Source organism: Bufo bufo, chromosome 6, assembly GCF_905171765.1.
Source record: "Bufo bufo chromosome 6, aBufBuf1.1, whole genome shotgun sequence".
NCBI classification, from domain to species: domain Eukaryota; kingdom Metazoa; phylum Chordata; class Amphibia; order Anura; family Bufonidae; genus Bufo; species Bufo bufo.
In genome coordinates this window covers 394,505,673-394,526,915 of record NC_053394.1, presented here as the reverse complement: position 1 = coordinate 394,526,915, position 21,243 = coordinate 394,505,673, and the positions used below count along the sequence as shown (strand labels likewise).

General features: G+C 44.8%; 1 protein-coding gene across 1 annotated transcript; it reads left to right on the top strand.

Moving 5' to 3' along the window:
* Window positions 1–13,502: 13,502 nt before the first annotated feature.
* Window positions 13,503–20,795, top strand: LOC121005753 (oocyte zinc finger protein XlCOF7.1-like; the record flags this gene model as incomplete). Its single annotated transcript, XM_040438521.1, has 5 exons — window positions 13,503–13,669; window positions 13,755–14,049; window positions 14,218–14,569; window positions 14,655–15,119; window positions 20,710–20,795. Coding segments are annotated over 5 exons (1,365 nt in total), but the record flags the coding sequence as incomplete, so codon positions are not given.
* Between the last annotated feature and the right edge of the window lie 448 nt (window positions 20,796–21,243).

Here is a 21,243-nt window from a genome sequence, read left to right as displayed (position 1 = left end):
GAGGAGGGCAACTAAAGTAATAACTGGAATGGGGCAACTACAGTACCCTGAAAGATTATCAAAATTAGGGTTATTCACGTTAGAAAAAAGACGACTGAGGGGAGATCTAATTACTATGTATAAATATATCAGGGGGCAGTACAGAGATCTATCCCATCATCTATTTATCCCCAGGACTGTGACTGTGACGAGGGGACATCCTCTGCGTTTGGAGGAAAGAAGGTTTGTACACAAACATAGAAAAGGGTTCTTTACGGTAAGAGCAGTGAGACTATGGAACTCTCTGCCTGAGGAGGTGGTGATGGTGAGTACAATAAAGGAATTCAAGAGGGGCCTGGATGTATTTCTGGAGTGTAATAATATTACAGGCTATAGCTACTAGAGAGGGGTCGTTGATCCAGGGAGTTATTCTGATTGCCTGATTGGAGTCGGGAAGGAATTTTTTATTCCCCTAAAGTGAGGAAAATTGGCTTCTACCTCACAGGGTTTTTTTTTTTTTGCCTTCCTCTGGATCAACTTGTAGGATGACAGGCCGAACTGGATGGACAAATGTCTTTTTTCGGCCTTATGTACTATGTTACTATGTTACTATGTTACTAACTATTAGGCCGCTTGCACACGACCATATGGCTTTTTCAGTATTTTGCGGTCCGCAAAAAACGGATACGCAAAAAATACAGATGACGTCCGTGTGCATTCCATTTTTTGCGGAACGGAACAGCTAGCCCCTGATAGAACAGTACTATCCTTGTCCGTTATGCGGACAATAATAGGACATGTTTTATCTTTAAACGGAAGTACGGAAACGGAAGGCATACAGAGTACCTTCCCTATTTTTTGGGCGGATTCATTGAAATGAATGGTTCCGTAAACGGTTTGTAAAAAAACGGAACGTAAACTGAAAAAAGGCCTTACAATGATTGTGTGTTGGACAGGATTTGGGAGCTAGATCAGGGTGCTGAGAAGAAGGTAACATCAGAGGAAGAGGATGGTGGCAGTGGCAGCAATACAGAGTGAAGGCAACATACAGTTAGAACCTCCCAAAACCTGCCAGGGCCAGATCTGCTTCTAGTATTGTTGTAGAAAAAGGTCGGCACTGCTTGAATGATTGCGGTGCACGTGTCGATAGGCAGGCGTCCCAACTTGCGTAATGGAGAAAGAAGACCGGCACTCACGTTGAATTTTCCAATGTAATTTATTCAGTCACTTATTCAAAGCATAGTGACGCGTTTCAGCACATACTCGTGCTTTCTTCAGACTATATAATACAATCCTATCATTGCATCTTATATACATCCAACAAACAAAAAACGGAACTGACATCATCATGTTAAGCTCCTCCCACATGGGAGCTGATACAGATTGAATAATTGTAGATACCATGGAACATAGAAATCAATGTAGAGCGGTAGAAATTCAGGTCCGCTGTAAGTAAAACATGAATTCTCACTGTGGAATATCTTAACACTGCAATTGATGAATGCAAAGCGCACATCACCACAGCCAAAGAACAGCTGAGGGATTGCCTCAAGTTAGAAGACCTTACGGCATTATACGAAAAAACAGATAAACAATGCAGAGACCTCAAGACCAAAATAGAAGCCACCAAGCGCTCCAAATTCCTCAGAGATGTGGAGGATTATTCATCTCAACGGGTGTACAGATGGCAAGACAAGTCTGGAACAGCTATTCCTTTTTCATACACAAGAGACCGCAGAACAGGTTCTGCATCCTCCAGTTCTGGCAGCGATATCTCGGGAGCAGCGTCAACTCATTTTTTAGCCAAGCGCCGCGGCAAAAGAAGGGCAACACCAGGAGAGCCGGCCGCCATCATAGGAGAAGCAGACGCACCGAGGATGGCGCGATCGCAGGTACATCCGAGAACTTAGTAGTCAATTTTTCAAGTAAAACTGTGAGTCCTGCACAATTGGAATTACTGAAGAAGGGATTGTCCTTCAGCCCCACGGGGACGCTGGACACCTTCTCTCTGGACATAGATCTCCAGCGTTTTTTCCGCAATGTACGCCTTAAAGCACATTTCTGTAAAATTGATAATGCCGATGATATTGGGGGTGATTGTGTGGACCTTGAGGAACACTCTGATCAATTAACATTGAGACAATTTTCACTAAGATTAAAAAGTCATTTTACACCACCTAAAATATACCATCCAGTGGAAACTTTTGCTAATTTAGTTCAGCGGGATGTTAACTCCTTATTACAATATTGTAGACAAGGAAATCTACATATAAGAATGGTATATTGGAGGACAAATCTCTCATATTCAAGTCAGCAGACAAGGGGGGGGGGGGGGGGCCTTGTGATTCTCGATAAGGAGTACTACATTACAGAGATTTTAGGTCAATTAAATGACACTGAGATATACAAGATTTTACAGTCAGATCCAGTATATTTAATTAAAGACAAATTACAGAAAATAGTGATTGAGGCTAGAGAGGATGGCATCATTGATAATAAATTAAGTGAATTTTTAATTATTGATTTCTATGTTCCATGGTATCTACAATTATTCAATCTGTATCGGCTCCCATGTGGGAGGAGCTTAACATGATGATGTCAGTTCCGTTTTTTTTTTGTTGGATGTATATAAGATGCAATAATAGGATTGCATTATATAGTCTGAAGAAAGCACGAGTATGTGCTGAAACGCGTCACTATGCTTTGAATAAGTGACTGAATAAATTACATTGGAAAATTCAACGCGAGTGCCGGTCTTCTTTCTCCATTACTGCTTCTAGTATTGTCAGCTTGGGAACTGGTGATGCTGATGATACTGTGGTCGCAGATTGAAAACGTGCCAGACCTAAAACAAGCTCGGCTGCAGCTAGCTCTATGTGGAGTGTGCAAGTATCTCCTGTCTGGCAGTTCTTCTCCACAGTGCTGGAAAACAAAAGCAATGCCCTGTGCAAGATCTGCCAGATTACAATAAGCCATGGGGGTGACAGAGGTGTCTGCCAGCTACCACAACAAGAAGCAGGGCAGAACATCGCTCCCACTCCCCCTTCTTCCTATTATGTGAAGCGGTGCCATGCCGTTTTAGAGCTGATCTCCCTGGGTGATAGTAGCCACATAGCCAAATACTTTCTAAAGTGCATCAAGCAGCAAACAACCGCGCTGGCTGTATCCTCACCTAACTCCAACTGGGCAAGGTGGTCAGAGACAATTGCAGGAACATTGTGGCTGCTTTGTGTTTGGGAGAAATAACACATGCTCCCTGAATGATGCATGCGATAAATCTAGTCGTGCAGCGTTTGTTAAAAAACAGTACAGTGGGTTTTGGAAGGTACTAATGATGGTAATAATAATCATATAATATAATCGTAATCAGTTCTCACCTCTCCTGTCCTTTTACTATAAACAGTGATAGCAGAGTGTTCTAGTGGTGATAGATAATCAGTTCTCACCTCTCCTGTGTTCTCCATTGTCCCTTATACTAGGTACAGTATCTTCATGCCTGCAGTCATACCAAAACTTCTAGACAGAACATGAAGACAGCATTAAAGGGTTTGTTCAGGAATATGTAACTTTTTACATGTGCCCGCAGCCTCTACTATGGAAAGAGTCATACGTACCTGCTACCCTTAGCTCCGGTTATGTGTGCCAGCTCCTGTGTGCCCATCTTCCAGTAAATGTTGTTTGCTCCCTCGCCGGCACAGGCATGGTCACCTGCTTTACTGCAGCCAATGACTGGCTTTACTGGTGATGTGTTTTTTGTGGACATCTTACCCCTGAATCCAGTCATTGGCTGCAGCAGAGCAGATGATTATTCCATTCCAAGGAGGTAAATATGCTACGGACCGAAAGAACTTTGGCTTACCGGCTTCACAGCCTTGGGGCGGCCAGCAAGGGCAACAAGTGCACAAACAATGTAATGTTATATACACACAATGTAATGTTATATACACACAATGTAATGTTAGGGATGGAATATAAGGGCTTCTCTCCCTGCATTGTAAACTGGTTGGAATAATGAAGCAATCAGATTGGATTTATACAGGAGACCTGCAGATATTTGGGTCAGATAACTCCTGCTGTCTGCATTGAGATTTCCCCTACATAAAGTAAGCCGCAAGGGCATTTAAGAATGTATATGACATTTTTACTATCGCATGTGATCCAATCAGATTGGATTTATACGGGAGACCTGCAGATATTTGGGTCAGATAACTCCTGCTGTCCGGTCGTTTTTGGTCATCATTCTAATTACTGATATTTTCAGGTCATATAAAACCTTCCACACGACTTCTCCAACCGTCTGATGACTTCTACAATATTTCTTTCACAGCTTGTGAATCCGGGTAAAGATCTGAACAATATTAATCCTACAGAGACATATGTGAGGGGAGATGAGCAGAGTACAGAGGACATTCCTACAGATAACCGCCCAGGTGAGTAGTGACCACTAAGTAAAGCAGAGAGGTCTCTAAGATTCTGCTTCTACAAATAAAAAAAATTGATATATTGTGCAATGTGGGAATAATGATATTACAATTATTCTTATTATTATTGATGAGTATATATGAAAGTATAAAGGAACAAAAATAAATATCACATACGGAGAGACTTGTACACAATAACAATTACTAATAATTACTAATAATAATAAAGTTACTCCCAAGACCATTTGGTAACTAAACCACAAATTCCTATCCCTCTACAGTACAGTGTAGTTACTATACAGAGGTCTTCTCATGTCTCTCCAGTCCCGGTCTTTGCTCTGGCCCCTCCAGGTTTCCTCTTCTGTAGCACTTTTCTTTTCTCCTCTCTCTTCTGCCTCTTCACTTCTTCCTTCCTTCCTTCCTAACAGCCAGTCCTAGCATTGTCTAGGATATGGCTTGGACACATCTTTTTGGTTGTTCCTTATGGTTTTCTAGCAATTTCCAGTGAACTCTTGAAGACTGATAGAAGCAGCTGGAATGTTGGGATTTTCCAGCATTTTCCTGCCCCACTAGCCATGTACCACTTACTGGACAATTGTCAGCCATTCTTTAGATAATTGATGACTGAAGGAGAAAAAAGAGGAGCGGAGTGGCACTGCAGCTCAATAAACAGACCCCTGTTTCTTGTAGCGGTTGTACGTCAATGAGGGTAAGTCGGAAAAGTCGGCACAATCCAAGCGCTAGCTAGCGGTGCTCTGTCCCACGTGTAACAAGCTAGTTACATCAACAAAGATACATGAACAAATGTAGATAGAACGGACGACAGTCACCCTGATGCGCTGATATAAACTTCTCTTTATTGGCAGTGGACAGCAGACAACATGTACAGCAGTGTAACCAGCTGAATGGGCCCATTCAGCTGGTTACACTGCTGTACATGTTGTCTGCTGTCCACTGCCAATAAAGAGAAGTTTATATCAGTGTCACAACCAGACTGCTGAGAAGCTCTGACAGGAGCTTTCCAGATCCTCCTCCTTGAGTTTCTTTGTTTTGGTTAAGTTCCTCATCTCGTTAGTCTATCTCAGCTGTCATGCAGTTGGACTGATTGCTTCCCTTTAAGTTCCTCCCCATGATGCATTAGGTTGCGGCTTATACAACTTCCTGGAGTGTGTGTGCATGCTGTTTTCTGTTTCCCAGACCTCTGCAAGATAAGTGCTGTTCCTTTATTTGTGATTTTCTGTCTGCTGGATTTTCAGGTGACCCTGACTCCCTCCGTGTCTAGTGTAGGGAGCCGGTGGTCGTGTCCCCTCACTATTGTAGGGTCTTCAGGTATTAGATAGCCGAGGTACGTGGATATGCGCCCATCCACCTTTGGGGTGTTCACATAGGCTGAGCAATTAGGGAGAGTGGCAGGTCTCATGCAGGGGTCTCCCTTTTGTTCCTTAGTTGTGGATCCAGTAAGTCATTAATTGTATTGCATTGTCTTGTTTCCTGTACACCATCCGTGACATTATAAGCCGCCTTAAAACCGTCTCAAGCATGGATCCGGTTTCACTTTTGGCTGAGCGCTTTCAGTGTCTTTCATTGGAGGTAGCTGATCTCCGTAAGACTTTTTCTCAGTTTCAAGTGACCGGTTCAGCTTGTGTTCATGGAGTTTGTTCTGAGCCTAAGATCTCGCTCCCGGATACGTTTTCCGGGGGTAGTGAGTATTTTGTGCGTTTTAGAGAGGCTTGCAAACTCCATTTTCGCCTTCTTCCCCATTCCTCTGGTGATGAGGAACGGAGGGTGGGGATCATTATATCGCTGCTCAGGGGTAACGCTCAATCCTGGGCCTTTTCGCTGCCGGAGGGGGCACGGCCCCTCCGTTCAGTGGATGAATTCTTTTTAGCCCTGGGTCAGATATATGATGATCCGGATCGTATTGCTCTGGCTGAGTCTAGACTAAATCTGTTATGCCAGGGTAAACAATCCGCAGAGATATACTGCTCAGAATTTCGGAGATGGGCAGCTGATACTGGTTGGAATGATGCTGCACTCCGAAGTCAATTTTGCCATGGTCTTTCAGAGGGATTGAAAGATGCATTTTCCTTTCATGAGAGACCTACCTCCTTGGATTCTGCTATGTCTCAGGCCGTTCGTATTGACAGGCGTCTTAGAGAGAGAGGAGAGATCTCTCCTTCCTGTCATACTCAGTCCCGGGACAGTGCAGCGGTCTCTTTCTGTGCGCAGGGGTCTCAGTCGCTGTCAGCCCCTTCTGAGCAGGAGCCCATGCAGCTGGGGTTGATTGCCTCTGACAATAGAAGATTCAGCCCGCATGGGAGGGTCTGTTTTTGTTGTGGAGGTATAAATCATTTGGCAAATGTTTGTCCCTCTAGGAGATTCAGGCAGTCTTCTGGGAGTAATAAAGAAACAAAAAGGAAAAAATCTTTTAAAAATGTTCCGTCTGTTACTATTGGCAGGGTTGAGGCGGAAATTGAAGGTTTTCCGTTTGCTTGTAGTTCCCGTTTTGTCCTGCCTGCTAGGGTGGCGCTAGAGAGCAAGAGCATTTTTTGTGAGATTTTTGTGGATAGTGGAGCAGCTGTCAATCTCATTGATAATCAATTTGCAATAACTCATGGTTTCCAGGTATGCACTTTGGGAAAGGATATTTCTGTTTTTGCTATTGATTCCGCTCCACTTTCTCAGAAATCATTAAAGGGCATAGTTCACAATATCCGTTTAATTGTGAGTGATGCTCATGTTGAGGATGTGTCATGTTTCGTCCTTAGCGGTTTGCCTACTCCTCTAGTGTTGGGGCTACCCTGGCTCACTAAACATAACCCCACCATTGATTGGCAAGCGAGGCAAATAAATGGTTGGAGTGACTTTTGCAGAGAGAATTGCCTTATGACATCTGTTTCTGAGGTTTCTACTAAGACTGTACCACCTTTCCTCTCTGAATTTTCGGATGTCTTCTCTGAGAGTGGAGTTCAGGATTTGCCCCCGCACAGGGAGTACGATTGCCCTATTAATCTCATCCCAGGCGCCAAGCTGCCTAAATCTCGTTTATACAATCTTTCCCAACCTGAGAGGGTCGCTATGCGTGCTTATATCTCTGAGAGTCTGAGAAAAGGACACATACGACCCTCGAAGTCACCTGTTGCCGCTGGTTTTTTCTTTGTTAAGAAAAAAGATGGTTCTTTAAGACCTTGTCTGGATTTCAGGGAGCTGAACAGTATCACTATTCGTGACCCTTATCCGCTTCCTCTGATCCCGGACCTGTTTAACCAGGTTGTTGGGGCTAAAGTATTTTCCAAATTAGACCTAAGAGGGGCATACAACCTGGTCAGGGTCAGAGAAGGAGACGAATGGAAGACGGCTTTCAATACCCCTGAGGGCCATTTTGAGAATTTGGTTATGCCTTTTGGTTTGATGAATGCCCCAGCCGTTTTTCAGCATTTCGTGAACAGCATTTTTTATCATTTAATGGGAAAATTTGTATTAGTGTATTTGGATGACATTTTGATTTTTTCTCCTGATTTCAAGACTCATAAGGAACACTTACGTCAGGTCTTGCTCATCTTGCGGGAGAATAAATTATACGCGAAACTGGAAAAATGTGTGTTTGCGGTTCCAGAAATTCAATTTCTGGGGTTTCTTCTCTCCGCTTCTGGTTTTCGCATGGACCCCGAGAAGGTCCGCGCTGTGCTTGAGTGGGAGCTTCCTGAGAATCAGAAGGCGCTGATGCGTTTTTTGGGCTTTGCCAATTATTACAGGAAATTTATTTTGAATTATTCCTCTGTTGTTAAACCACTCACTGATATGACCAGAAAGGGGGTAGATTTTTCTTCCTGGTCGGTAGAGGCGCGTAAGGCCTTTTCTAATATCAAGGAGAACTTTGCTTCCGCTCCCATCCTGGTACAACCTGATATTTTGTTACCCTTCATAGTTGAGGTTGATGCTTCTGAGGTGGGTGTGGGTGCGGTCTTGTCTCAGGGTTCCTCTCCTGCCAAATGGCAACCATGTGCCTTTTTCTCGAAGAAACTCTCCTCCGCAGAGAGAAATTATGATGTCGGAGATAGGGAATTGTTGGCCATCAAGTTGGCTTTTGAGGAATGGCGCCATTGGCTAGAGGGAGCCAGACACCCTATTACCGTGTTTACTGACCATAAAAATCTGGCCTACTTGGAGTCAGCCAAGCGTCTGAACCCGAGACAGGCCAGATGGTCTTTGTTCTTTTCAAGGTTTAATTTTGTTGTCACGTTCCGCCCTGGGGTTAAGAATGTGAAGGCAGATGCCCTGTCACGTTGTTTTCCGGGAGGTGGGAATTTTGAAGACCCGGGTCCCATTTTGGCTGAAGGTGTGGTGGTCTCTGCTCTTTTTCCTGAATTGGAGGCAGAGGTGCAGGCAGCCCAGTCAGAGGCTCCTGATCTTTGTCCTCCTGGGAGGTTGTTTGTGCCTCTCGCTTTGAGACACAAGATTTTTAAGGAACACCACGATACGGTCCTTGCTGGGCACCCAAAGGCAAGAGCCACACTAGATCTCATCGCTCGGAGATTCTGGTGGCCTGCGCTTCGTAAGTCGGTTGAGGGTTTTGTGGCAGCTTGCGAGACTTGCGCTCGTGCCAAAGTCCCTCATTCACGGCCATCAGGTCCTCTCCTTCCCTTACCCATTCCTTCCCGTCCTTGGACACATCTGTCCATGGACTTCATAACGGACTTGCCTCGTTCCTCGGGGAAGACTGTGATTCTGGTGGTGGTGGACCGTTTTAGCAAAATGGTGCATTTCATCCCTTTTCCTGGTTTGCCCAATGCTAAGACGCTGGCGCAGGCATTTATTGACCACATTGTCAAATTGCATGGTATTCCTTCAGACATAGTCTCTGATAGGGGCACGCAGTTTGTTTCCAGATTCTGGAAGGCTTTCTGTTCTCGCTTGGGGGTTCGGTTGTCATTCTCCTCTGCTTTCCACCCGCAGTCGAATGGCCAGACGGAGCGCGTCAATCAGAATCTGGAGACATATCTGCGCTGTTTTGTGGCGGAGAATCAGGAGGATTGGTGTTCTTTTTTGTCCCTTGCTGAGTTTGCTTTAAATAACCGTCGTCAGGAGTCCTCTGATAAGTCACCATTTTTTGGTGCATATGGGTTTCATCCGCAGTTTGGGACTTTCTCGGGAGAGGGGTCTTCTGGTTTACCTGATGAGGACAGATTCTCCTCGTCTTTGTCATCTATTTGGCAAAAGATTCAGGATAATCTAAAGAGCATGAGTGAGAGATATAAGCGTGTGGCAGATAAGAGACGTGTGCCTGGTCCGGACCTGAATGTTGGTGATCTGGTGTGGTTGTCTACCAAGAATATCAAATTGAAGGTTCCCTCCTGGAAGTTGGGTCCTAGGTTTATTGGGCCTTACAAGATCCTGTCTGTCATCAATCCTGTTGCCTACCGTCTTGATCTTCCTCAGACTTGGAAGATCCATAATGTTTTTCATAAGTCCTTATTGAAACCTTATGTTCAACCTATTGTACCCTCGCCTTTGCCTCCTCCTCCGATTATGGTTGATGGAAATCTTGAATTTCAGGTCTTTAGGATTGTGGATTCTCGTCTTGTCCGCGGTTCCCTCCAGTACCTCGTTCATTGGGAGGGTTATGGTCCTGAGGAGAGGATGTGGGTCCCAGTGACGGACATTAAGGCCACTCGTCTCATCAGGGCTTTCCATAGGTCCCATCCTGAGAAGGTGGGCCCTGAGTGTCCGGAGTCCACTCGTAGAGGGAGGGGTACTGTCACAACCATACTGCTGAGAAGCTCTGACAGGAGCTTTCCAGATCCTCCTCCTTGAGTTTCTTTGTTTTGGTTAAGTTCCTCATCTCGTTAGTCTATCTCAGCTGTCATGCAGTTGGACTGATTGCTTCCCTTTAAGTTCCTCCCCATGATGCATTAGGTTGCGGCTTATACAACTTCCTGGAGTGTGTGTGCATGCTGTTTTCTGTTTCCCAGACCTCTGCAAGATAAGTGCTGTTCCTTTATTTGTGATTTTCTGTCTGCTGGATTTTCAGGTGACCCTGACTCCCTTCGTGTCTAGTGTAGGGAGCCGGTGGTCGTGTCCCCTCACTATTGTAGGGTCTTCAGGTATTAGATAGCCGAGGTACGTGGATATGCGCCCATCCACCTTTGGGGTGTTCGCATAGGCTGAGCAATTAGGGAGAGTGGCAGGTCTCATGCAGGGGTCTCCCTTTTGTTCCTTAGTTGTGGATCCAGTAAGTCATTAATTGTATTGCATTGTCTTGTTTCCTGTACACCATCCGTGACAATCAGCGCATCAGGATGAGTGTCGTCCGTTCTAGCTACATTTGTTCATCATTCTTTAGATAATTGACAACTACAGTACCTTTGATGCTAATGGCCGCCGGTGTTCCAGACAGACAGTACTCGCTCACACTGGCTTTGAGAGGACAAGTATAGGCACTAATTACTGGGAAGTTGCTGAGAACAGGATACCAATACAATATATGGCTTACATAATTTTTCTAAAAACTCTTAAAAATCTGTATTAATCTGTATTTCTTACACGTGCATAAATAAATTCACCTACACGCCTTGACATGCTATCAATGGGGTCATTAACCCCTTAGTGACCACCCATACGCCTTTTTACAGCGGTCACTAAGGGGCCTTAGGCTAAGCCGCCGTTTTTTTTTTTTATGGTTGCCCAGTCTAATTGCTGCACGGGTCCCCCATTTAGAGGGGAGCGGGATCTCCGCTCTCACAAGAGAGCCCTGGCACTGCTCTAACAGCCCGGATTGGCAGTAGTGCCAATCCAGGCTGTTTAACACTTTACATGCCGTGGGCCTGCCGCATGTAAAGTGCTGACAGAGGGAGCAGACTCCCTCTGTCTCTTATCGGCACCCCGTAAATGCCGATGTGTGTGAAGGCTGGCCGGGGTCTCATGTAGGCCCCAGACTAGGCTTGAGTAATTTCCAGCAGGCTGCGCCTCTCTGGCGCAGCTTGCTGGTCAATGTCAGAATAGCACTGACATTAAAATGCAATGCACTATAGGGATAATGCATTGCATTTTAAAATCAATCAAAAAGCTGTCTGTTATAGTCCCCTTGTGGGACTATTAAATGGTAAAAAAAAGTTTAAAAAAAACAACAAATTTTTTCCATTGAAAATACGCTTTTCAATGAAAAAAATTGCAAAAAAAAAAAATCTTCTCCATATGTTTGGTATTTCCGTGTCCATAACGACCCATACTACATAAATATTACATACATTATCCCCTACGGTGAACGCTGTGAAAAAAAACATTCCCTAATTGACTCTTCTGATTGATTCATCAGAATTACACCTGAAATTAATCTTAAGAAATAGTTCATCTGTAGTGATAGAATTTTCATCATCATTGGATGGTGTTTATATATGAATCCAGGGCCGGCTCTATCAAGCGGCTGCTTGAGGGCGCAGAGAAGGGGGGGGGGCAAACAATTAACTTGCTAACTTACACTTGCCCCGCTGAGCCTGTGTGCCATGCAACCCTAGCCGCCCCCTCCCCCCCAACCCTCACTGTCTCAGTCACAGAGCGAGCGGCACGCTATTGGCGCCATGATACTGGCACATGAAGGGGGGAGGAGAGAGGCACTTGATACTGGCACATTAGGGGGCAGGGGGAGAGGATGGCACTATGATATTAGCACATGGGAGGGGGGCAAGAAATGGACATGAATCATGAGGGGCAGAAATGTGAAATGATGGGGGAGGGGGCAAGAAATGGACATGAATCATGAGGGGCAGAAATGTGAAATGGGGGGGGGGGGGGCAAAATGTAGATTCGCTTGTGTTGACAAAAATCCTTGCACCAGCCCTGTATGAATCGCAGGCACTTAATATTAATCCACAAAAAAAAGGAAGATTTAATAGAGCGTGCCATCCAGTTTGTTTACTTGAGAGTGACAGGACTGTGCTTCCTACTGTCCATTCTACTCTCCTCCCTCCCTCCGAGTCTGTCTGTATCTGTCATCCATTATAGCCCAGGTCTCATTCCCCGGCCTGCACTCTCCCCAGCAGCAGGTGTGATACAGTGATGTCATTGTACCTGCTGGGCTGAGAGGGAGAGCGCACAGACCTGAGATAATGCCCCAACCTGTGCGCTCTCCTCAGCTCAGCAGGAGAGATGACGTCATCACATCACGTCTGCTGCTGGGAAGAGCATGATGTGCTCGGTATTACTTTTTAACTTTTTTCAAAGTACAGGAACCTCACTGATGTAAAGGGTACACTAAGGGACAGTACTACTGCAGGAGGTCCACAAAGGGGGCATAGCTGTTGGGCCACTAAGGAGAAGCATTATTGTAAGGGGCATAACTATTGTGTGGGGGCACTAAGGGGGCATAAGTACTGTTTGGAGACATCAAGGGGGCATTCTTCTGAGTACACTAAATGGGAATTCTACTGTGAAAGGGACTCTTAGGGTAGATAACTATGGTGTGGGGAACTAAGGGGACATTCAGCGCCTCTTGTCCAGCGCTAGGAAATGTTTTATTTATATGTATTGAAAATGACTGATTGGGTGGAGGTTGCAGGGAATTTGCTAATGGTGGGGGCCAACCTGGCCTAGTTATGCCCTCCGATCTACTATTAGATTGTGATTTTTTTGGCCACCACTGTTTTAGTCAGTTAATTCTTGTATTTTGTGCCATACCTTTATGTGGATTTTGTATACTGAAATGTAATAAAATTTCAATAGAATATTTTGGTATATTATTCATCAGTAATAAAATGTCTTTTGTTCTTGGCAGATGACTGTACCAGGAACTTAGAGAAACATCTGGTATCTTCGGATTTTGAAGTAGATGATTGTGGTATCACACGAGATACATTTGAAGAGCATGCCAATATCAAAGATATATCTTCATCCAATCACAGCAACAATGCATCATTTGATTCTTTTAAACAGGTCCGATCTTCTGATTCATCACAGACTGTAACACGGAATACAAGTCACAGAAGAGGTGCTAAACATCTTACAGCACACGTAAATGAGAAGCCATTTTCATGTTCAGAATGTGGTAAAAGTTTCAACCATAAAGTACCTCTTGTTATACATGAGAGAACTCACACAGGGGAGAAGCCATTTTCATGTTCAGAATGTGGGAAATGTTTTACCAATAATTCAGCTCTTGTTACACATCAGAGAATTCACAGAGGAGAGAAGCCATTTTCATGTTCAGAATGTAGTAAGCGTTTTACTCAGAAATCATATCTTGTTGTACATCAGAGAGTTCACACCGGGGAGAAGCCATTTTCATGTTCAGAATGTGGGAAATGTTTTAACTAGAAATCAATTCTTGATAAACATAAAAAAAACTCACAGAGAAGAGAGGCCATTTTCATGTTCAGAATGTGGAAAATGTTTTAAGCAGAAATCGGTTCTTGTTGTACATCAGAGAAATCACACCGGAGAGAAGCCATTTTCATGTTCAGAATGTGGGAAATGTTTTAACAATAATTCATATCTTGTTACACATCAGAGAATTCACACAGGAGAGAAGCCATTTTCATGTTCAGAATGTGGGAAATGTTTTAACGATAATTCATATCTTGTTGTACATCAGAGAAATCACACAGGAGATAAGCCATTTTCATGTTCAGAATGTGGTAAAAGTTTCAACCGTAAAGTATGTCTTGTTATACATGAGAGAACTCACACAGGGGAGAAGCCATTTTCATGTTCAGAATGTGGGAAATGTTTTACCAATAATTCAGCTCTTGGTAAACATCAGAGAATTCACACAGGAGAGAAGCCATTTTCATGTTCAGAATGTAGTAAGCGTTTTACTCTGAAGTCATATCTTGTTGTACATCAGAGAGTTCACACCGGGGAGAAGCCATTTTCATGTTCAGAATGTGGAAAATGTTTTAAGCAGAAATCGGTTCTTGTTGTACATCAGAGAAATCACACCGGAGAGAAGCCATTTTCATGTTCAGAATGTGGGAAATGTTTTAACAATAATTCATATCTTGTTACACATCAGAGAATTCACACAGGAGAGAAGCCATTTTCATGTTCAGAATGTAGTAAGCGTTTTACTCTGAAGTCATATCTTGTTGTACATCAGAGAGTTCACACCGGGGAGAAGCCATTTTCATGTTCAGAATGTGGGAAATGTTTTAACCAGACATCAATTCTTGATAATCATAAAAAAAACTCACAGAGAAGAGAGGCCATTTTCATGTTCAGAATGTAGTAAGCGTTTTACTCTGAAATCATATCTTGTTGTACATCAGAGAGTTCACACCGGAGAGAAGCCATTTTCATGTTCAGAATGTGGGAAATGTTTTAACAATAATTCATATCTTGTTACACATCAGAGAATTCACACAGGAGAGAAGCCATTTTCATGTTCAGAATGTGGGAAATGTTTTAAGCAGAAATCGGCTCTTGTTGTACATCAGAGAACTCACAGAGGAGAGAAGCCATTTTCATGCTCAGAATGTGGGAAATGTTTTAAGTATAAACAAGCTCTTGTTACGCATCAGAGAATTCACACAGGAGAGAAGCCATATCCATGTTCAGAATGCAGTAAATGTTTTAAGCAGCAATCGGCTCTTGTTCTCCATCAGAGAGTTCACACAGGGGAGAAGCCATTTTCATGCTCAGAATGTGGAAAATGTTTTAAGCAGAAATCAATTCTTGATAAACATCAAGAAACTCACAGAGAAGAGAGGCCATTTTCATGTTCAGAATGTGGAAAATGTTTTAAGCAGAAATCAGCTCTTGTTACACATCAATAAACTTACAGAGAGAAGCCATCTCCATGCTTAGCCCTTTAGTGACCTCCCTGAAAAAAGGGGAGGGAAATATACCAAGATTTCTGGGATTATACATAGTTTGAATTAGTCCATCTATTTCATGAAGCAACTGATAAAAATGGGTTTCCAGCAATCAGCATATTAGAAAATATAATAATAGAAAAAACATAAAAAGGGGAGGGAAAGGGAAGGTTAAGTTTGAAGAGCGCCCAAAGTACCTTTTAAAGAGGAGATAATGTACCAGGAGGTATACTGGAATGGTTTGACTGGCATGAATAAAGTTGCAATAAAGACCGCAAGCAAGATCTAAGGTCCACTTGCATACAAGCCACTGGCGTGGGAGTTCAGACGGGAACAGCTCGCAAGACCCCAGTCTGTTTCACTACAAGACCAGCGTCTACACCGACATTTGGGCACAGACTACAATATATGGTAAGATTGTTCCAAAATATATGCCGGCCAGAGAAAATAAATTTTGAAAGTACGCAGTGAACTGCACTTCAGCGGGACGCCGCTGATACTTCACCATAGCGGGACGCCGCTACTATTGGAATTTACGGTGGAGAAGCGATAAGCACAAGTATTCCAACGTACATCTGTTGGAGCGAATGTATCTATCAACTAGCCCATATTTGAATGAGCATTTATTTGAATGACTGCACTTTAAAGGACTGTGTATTGGAGCAGGAGTCATTAATCTATTTATTGGAGAAAGAGACATTGTTTGTGGTTTTATCAATTTACCCCATACACGGGGCAGAAATAGGTTTTATTTATTGGTTCTAATAAATTCATTGTTGGTTTCAATATCTGAGAGTGCCCAGTTCCTTCTGTTTTAATTGCAATCCTTTTGAGTAGACAGGGTGAGCCTACTCTACTGAGAGCACCTCTCATGGTCTCTTGTTGCTCCAGTACGCCACATTACTACTATTCCTATTTGCCATAAACTGTTGAGGAACACCTAAAGGGTTAATAAAGTTTGTAAAATCAGTTTTGCATACCTCGAGGAGTGTAGTTTCTTAGATGGGGTCACTTTTATGGAGTTTCTATTCTAGGGATGCATCAGGGGTTCTTCAAATGGGACATGTCAAAAAAAAATCTGCCTTCCAGAAACCATATGTCGTTCCTTTCCTTTTGCGCCCTGCCGTTTGGTCATACAGCAGTTTACGACCACATATGGGGCGTTTCTGTAAACTGCAGATTAATTATTAAGTTTTGTTAAGCTGTTAACCCTTGCTTTGTTACCTGAAAAACTGGATTAAAATGGAAAATGTGGCAAAAATAGCTGTTTTGGCACCGTTTTAAAAAAATGTTTGGGACCGTTTTAATCTGGGGGGTTAGGTCATGGGGTATTTTTATAGAGGAGATTCTTACGGACGCGGCAATACCCAATATGTACATTTTTTTACATTTATTTAGGTTTTACACTATATTTTCCTTTTTTAAACCAAAAAAAAATACATTTTAGTATCTCCATAGTCTGAGTCATTTTTTATTTATTTTTTAGCCGATTGTATTAGGTAGGGGCTCATTTTTTGCGGGATGAGGGGACGGTTTTATTGGCACTATTTTGGGGGCTATATGACTTTTTGATCGCTTGCTATTGTTGCGCTTTTCGTATTGTGCTTTATGTAAGGTGGTAATCTGGGGGGTTAGGTCATGGGGTATTTTTATAGAGGAGATTTTTATGGACGCGGCGATACCTAATATGTCAGTCTGAGAACCATATTTTTTTTTTCGCTATTCAGTGGATAAATTGGGGAAGGGGATTATAAATTTAGTACTCCATTAAAGTGTGGTACTCCATGAAGCAACCAATAATACAGAGGGCCGGATAATCGAGTCACGTGTCACATTGAGTGGTGGTGTCCTTTCGTATCCCGCACCTTTTTTGGGTCCGTCCCTTCTATCCAGTATGGGGGACCACACCTGAAAAGTGTTGGCCAGGGACGATCCGTGCGCCTCCAGTTCCCGAGGTACTCCCGCCTGCTCTTTCCCAGTCAGAAAAGATCAGGTCCTTGAGGACTGCCTCATAGAACTGAAGGAATTTCCCTGTGTTGCCAGCACTCTGGGACAGTACAAAAGAGTTGTACGAGTCAACCTGCACCAAGTAGACCACAACTTTTTTGTACCATGCCCGGGTTTTGCGCATGGCGTTATATGGCTTGAGAACTTGATCAGAGAGATCAACTCCTCCCATATACCAATTATAGTCGACGATACAATCGGGCTTGAGGACCGTTGCCGCGGCACCTCGTACAGGGACAGAGGTGATGCCGTTACCGTGAAGTGTGGACAGTACAAGGACATTCCTCTTGTACTTATATCTGACCAGTAGCAGGTTTTCACTGGTAAGGGCACGGGTATCACCCCTGGGGATAGGTACCTGGAGGGGGTAGGTAGGGAGGCCGCTATGATTTTTCCACACGGTCACACGAGCGGACGTGGATCTGGCGGCGAGGGACTGGAACAAGGGGATACTAGTATAAAAGTTATCCACGTACAGGTGGTAACCCTTATCTAGCAGTGGGTGCATAAGGTCCCACACAAGTTTCCCGCTAACACCCAGAGTGGGGCGACATTCTGGGGGTTGAATACGGGAATCTCGCCCCTCGTACACACAAAACTTTTAAGTGTACCCTGAGGTACTCTCACAAAGTTTGTACAGCTTCAAGCCATACCTCGCCCGCTTAGAGGGAACATACTGGCGGAAAATGAGTCTCCCCTTGAAAGCAATGAGAGACTCATCAACCGCGACCTCCCTTCCAGGTACCTAGGCCTCCACAAATTTGGGCCCAAAGTGATCGATGACCGGCCTGATTTTGTACAGGCTGTCATAGTGTCACGAGGGTGTCAAGAGCCACGTCTGACTCCGTTATACCCGGGGTCAGGAAGTCGCAGCGGGTGGCTGCGCGTTCGATGTACAAAGACAGTGCTGTTTCGTAATGGTAGCTTTTTGGGTTTGCCTTGCAATCCTTTTTGGCTCACTCAGGGATCTGTAGCTTCTCCTCCTCAGCTGTTTCTTGTCCAGCAATCCCAACCTCCTTATATTCCCATCTCCCACTTCTCTGGTTGCCAGATATAGAGCTTCCTGCCTGGACTGCTATACTGACCCACTGGAGCTGAGTAGCTGAGATCCCTGGTTGTTGTTCCAGAGTGTTACCCTCCGGATCCCTGTTGGGCCTTGGTGGTCTGCTGTTGTCGCCCACCTGGGATTATATGTTTGTCTGTATTGTCTGTCCTCTCCTTGGTGTTTTCCTCTTAGTGTCAGTGGTGCGGACTAGTGATCCCACGCCCTGTTCACTACACAGGGCTCATCTTAGGGAAAGCCAGGGTTTAGGCATGTGATCGGCGTACGGGTGAGGAACCCGTCTAGGGACGTCAGGGCAGTCAGGTGCCAGCCGCAAGGTGAGTCAGGGGTCACAACCTTTCCCTCTCCCTTGGACAGGGCCTTCCCATTTCCCTCCCTTTGTGTGACGCCGGTCATTACACATAGGCAGAATCACCTTGGGGGGGACATGCTGCATTATCTGCATAATGCAGGCATTTCCGGATGGCCTCAAACCGGGTACGTGTCATGGCCGTAGAGTGGGGTCTGGTAGAGGACGTCCCCACTCCAGTACTGCCTGACACTGTTTTTTTTGACTAGGTCCATGTGCAGCACGAGGCCCCAAAACATCCCCATCTCGGCTGCACTGACCGGAGTCAAGCCACCAGCCCTAGCCAAAAGGGAGCCCGGTTGTTGAGCAACGAACTGTTGGGCGTACAGGTTTACTAAGTGGTCACTGAAAAAAAGACTAAAGTAGTCTTATTCAGTGAAGCCTACTGTGAAATTCTGGATTCCTGGTTGGCCAACAAAATCAGGAATCGCGGGCTCAAAATTCTCTGGGGTACACCAGACAAGTTTACCGGCAGGGGGTTCAGGTGGACTGATCTGGTGGGCCGGAAAACTAGTACGAGCCCCAGAGCTGCTCGTACTAGCATACTGGCATGGAGGTCCCCTTGATCCGCCTGGCGGCGTCTCCGCCGCCTTGTGCGCTCATCATCATCACTAGATGATGAGGAGGACGCGGGTGACAACAGGAAAGTGGGGTCATCCTCGTCCTCACTGGGGCTCTCGGACTCGGAGGCAAGCAGGGCGTATGCCTCCTCGGCCGAGAACGTCCTGGGCCATAGGGGTGTGTGTGTGCGTGTAAATCTTAATTCAGTGTGCGTGTGTGTGGGGGACACGGGTGTTCGCGAACTTTGCCCTACAGCTATAAAAAAAAAAAAATTAAGAAAAACTAACAAAGAAATTCTAAAAAAGTCTGCCTATCCCTACCTGTCCCTACAGACTACAGTGCCTGATGGCACAAAAAACTCACTTTTCCAGGGCAGCACAGCTGAGCTCCTCTCTCTCCCGCTCCACGGACCTGTATGAGCGGGGAGAGGAGCTCCGGCAATTCAAATTTGCCGCTCCGCCCGCCCATCCTCCCTGCCAGCCAATCAGATGCGATCCTGAGAGGTGGCGTGACTTCCCTCTCTCAGGATCTAAGGACGGTGATTGGTGGTGTATTATCACACCATCGATCACCGTCCTTTCCGGGTTATCGGGTCATCAGAGACCAAATAACCTGGAAACGCAGCAAACTGCAGATTTGAATTGACCTGCGGTTTGCTGCGATCGATGACATGGGGGGCGGGGGGGGGGGGATTCACAGGCCCCCCTGGGCATTGTTCCATGGTGTCTGCTGAATGATTTCAGCAGGCACTGGGTTTTAAGTACCGGGTTCTTAAGTACCAGGACATCATGCCGTACCGGTACGTCATATGTCCCCAAGAGTTTATGGGCCCCAGGGTGACAACTCCGCCATTCCAATAAGCTATTAGTGACCGTCTTTTTTCTAAATAGGCGTGTGCCTATATTGCCATCAATGTTTTTAAAGACAGTGAGGTCCAAAAGTGTAACACTGGAAGGATGAATTTCCTGATACTGTGGGTGGGTTAGGCCCAAAACCTACCACAGCTAAGCACAGCTTGACAGCCTGTAGCTCTGTGCGAGTAACTACCCTTTTTCTCCACAAGGCAGGCACACAAAACTGCAGCGGTGTGCAAAATCTGCAGGAAAAAAATAATCCTGTGATGGCTAACCTCCGTTGCTCCAGCTGTGGTAACACTACAATGGAGCATGCTTGGAGTCGTAGTTTTTCCATAGCTGGAGTTCCGGAGGTTAGCCATCTGTCACAGTGTGGTTCACTGTGACACGGGTTGCTGTGTTACTCACGTTTGTTGCTCTGGCGTACTGGCTGCAGTCCTTGCTCCCCCCCCTACCTTCCCTGTTTGTCTGGTTCTTGTTGGATTCATGGTCTGGTCTGGGTATTTATGCTAGGTGTCAGATGACCTTGTTATCCTGCTCTATATTATCCAGTGAGTTGTGGGTTGGGGGTCAATCTGTCTAGCTTTGCTGGGTGCAGGAGCTATACACCTGACCTTGGGTTATACCATGTTTCCTCGCATTCATGTCTACAGTATATCTTGTTGTGCAGCTCTGTCTGCCCATGGAATAACTCCACATGGGGAACAGGCATCTGTAATGACTACTGTTTCTGATGCTAAACTTAATGTCATCTAATGGAGAGACATTGTGCATTTGGTTGCATTTCCCCTCCTGGGCTTGCATTGCCTAAAAGCCAAACAGAGTAATCTTGAAGCCAGGAAGAGGTTTCCTAGGATTACAGATCTAGACAGAGACTCAGAACAGAAGAATCAAGCAGAAAGCTAAAGGAAAAGTTCCTATTTAATATTGCTAACATAGCAGAGCTAAGAACGCTACTTGCATTCAACCTATTGGGAACCAAGACAAGTTCTATGGATTGTTTGGAAAACGTTTTATGCAAAGTAAAGCTGCTTTGAACTTCATCATAAAATCTGGACTCAACTTTATTCTTCACCATCCAAGTTAATTACCCTTTGTTATGCACTTCAGACCACAGCGTCTCAGGTCTCCAAGGTATCCAGGTAGGAGCACCGTGACACGTGCAACACAACATCTCCAGGGATATTGTGGCCTCTTCTACACC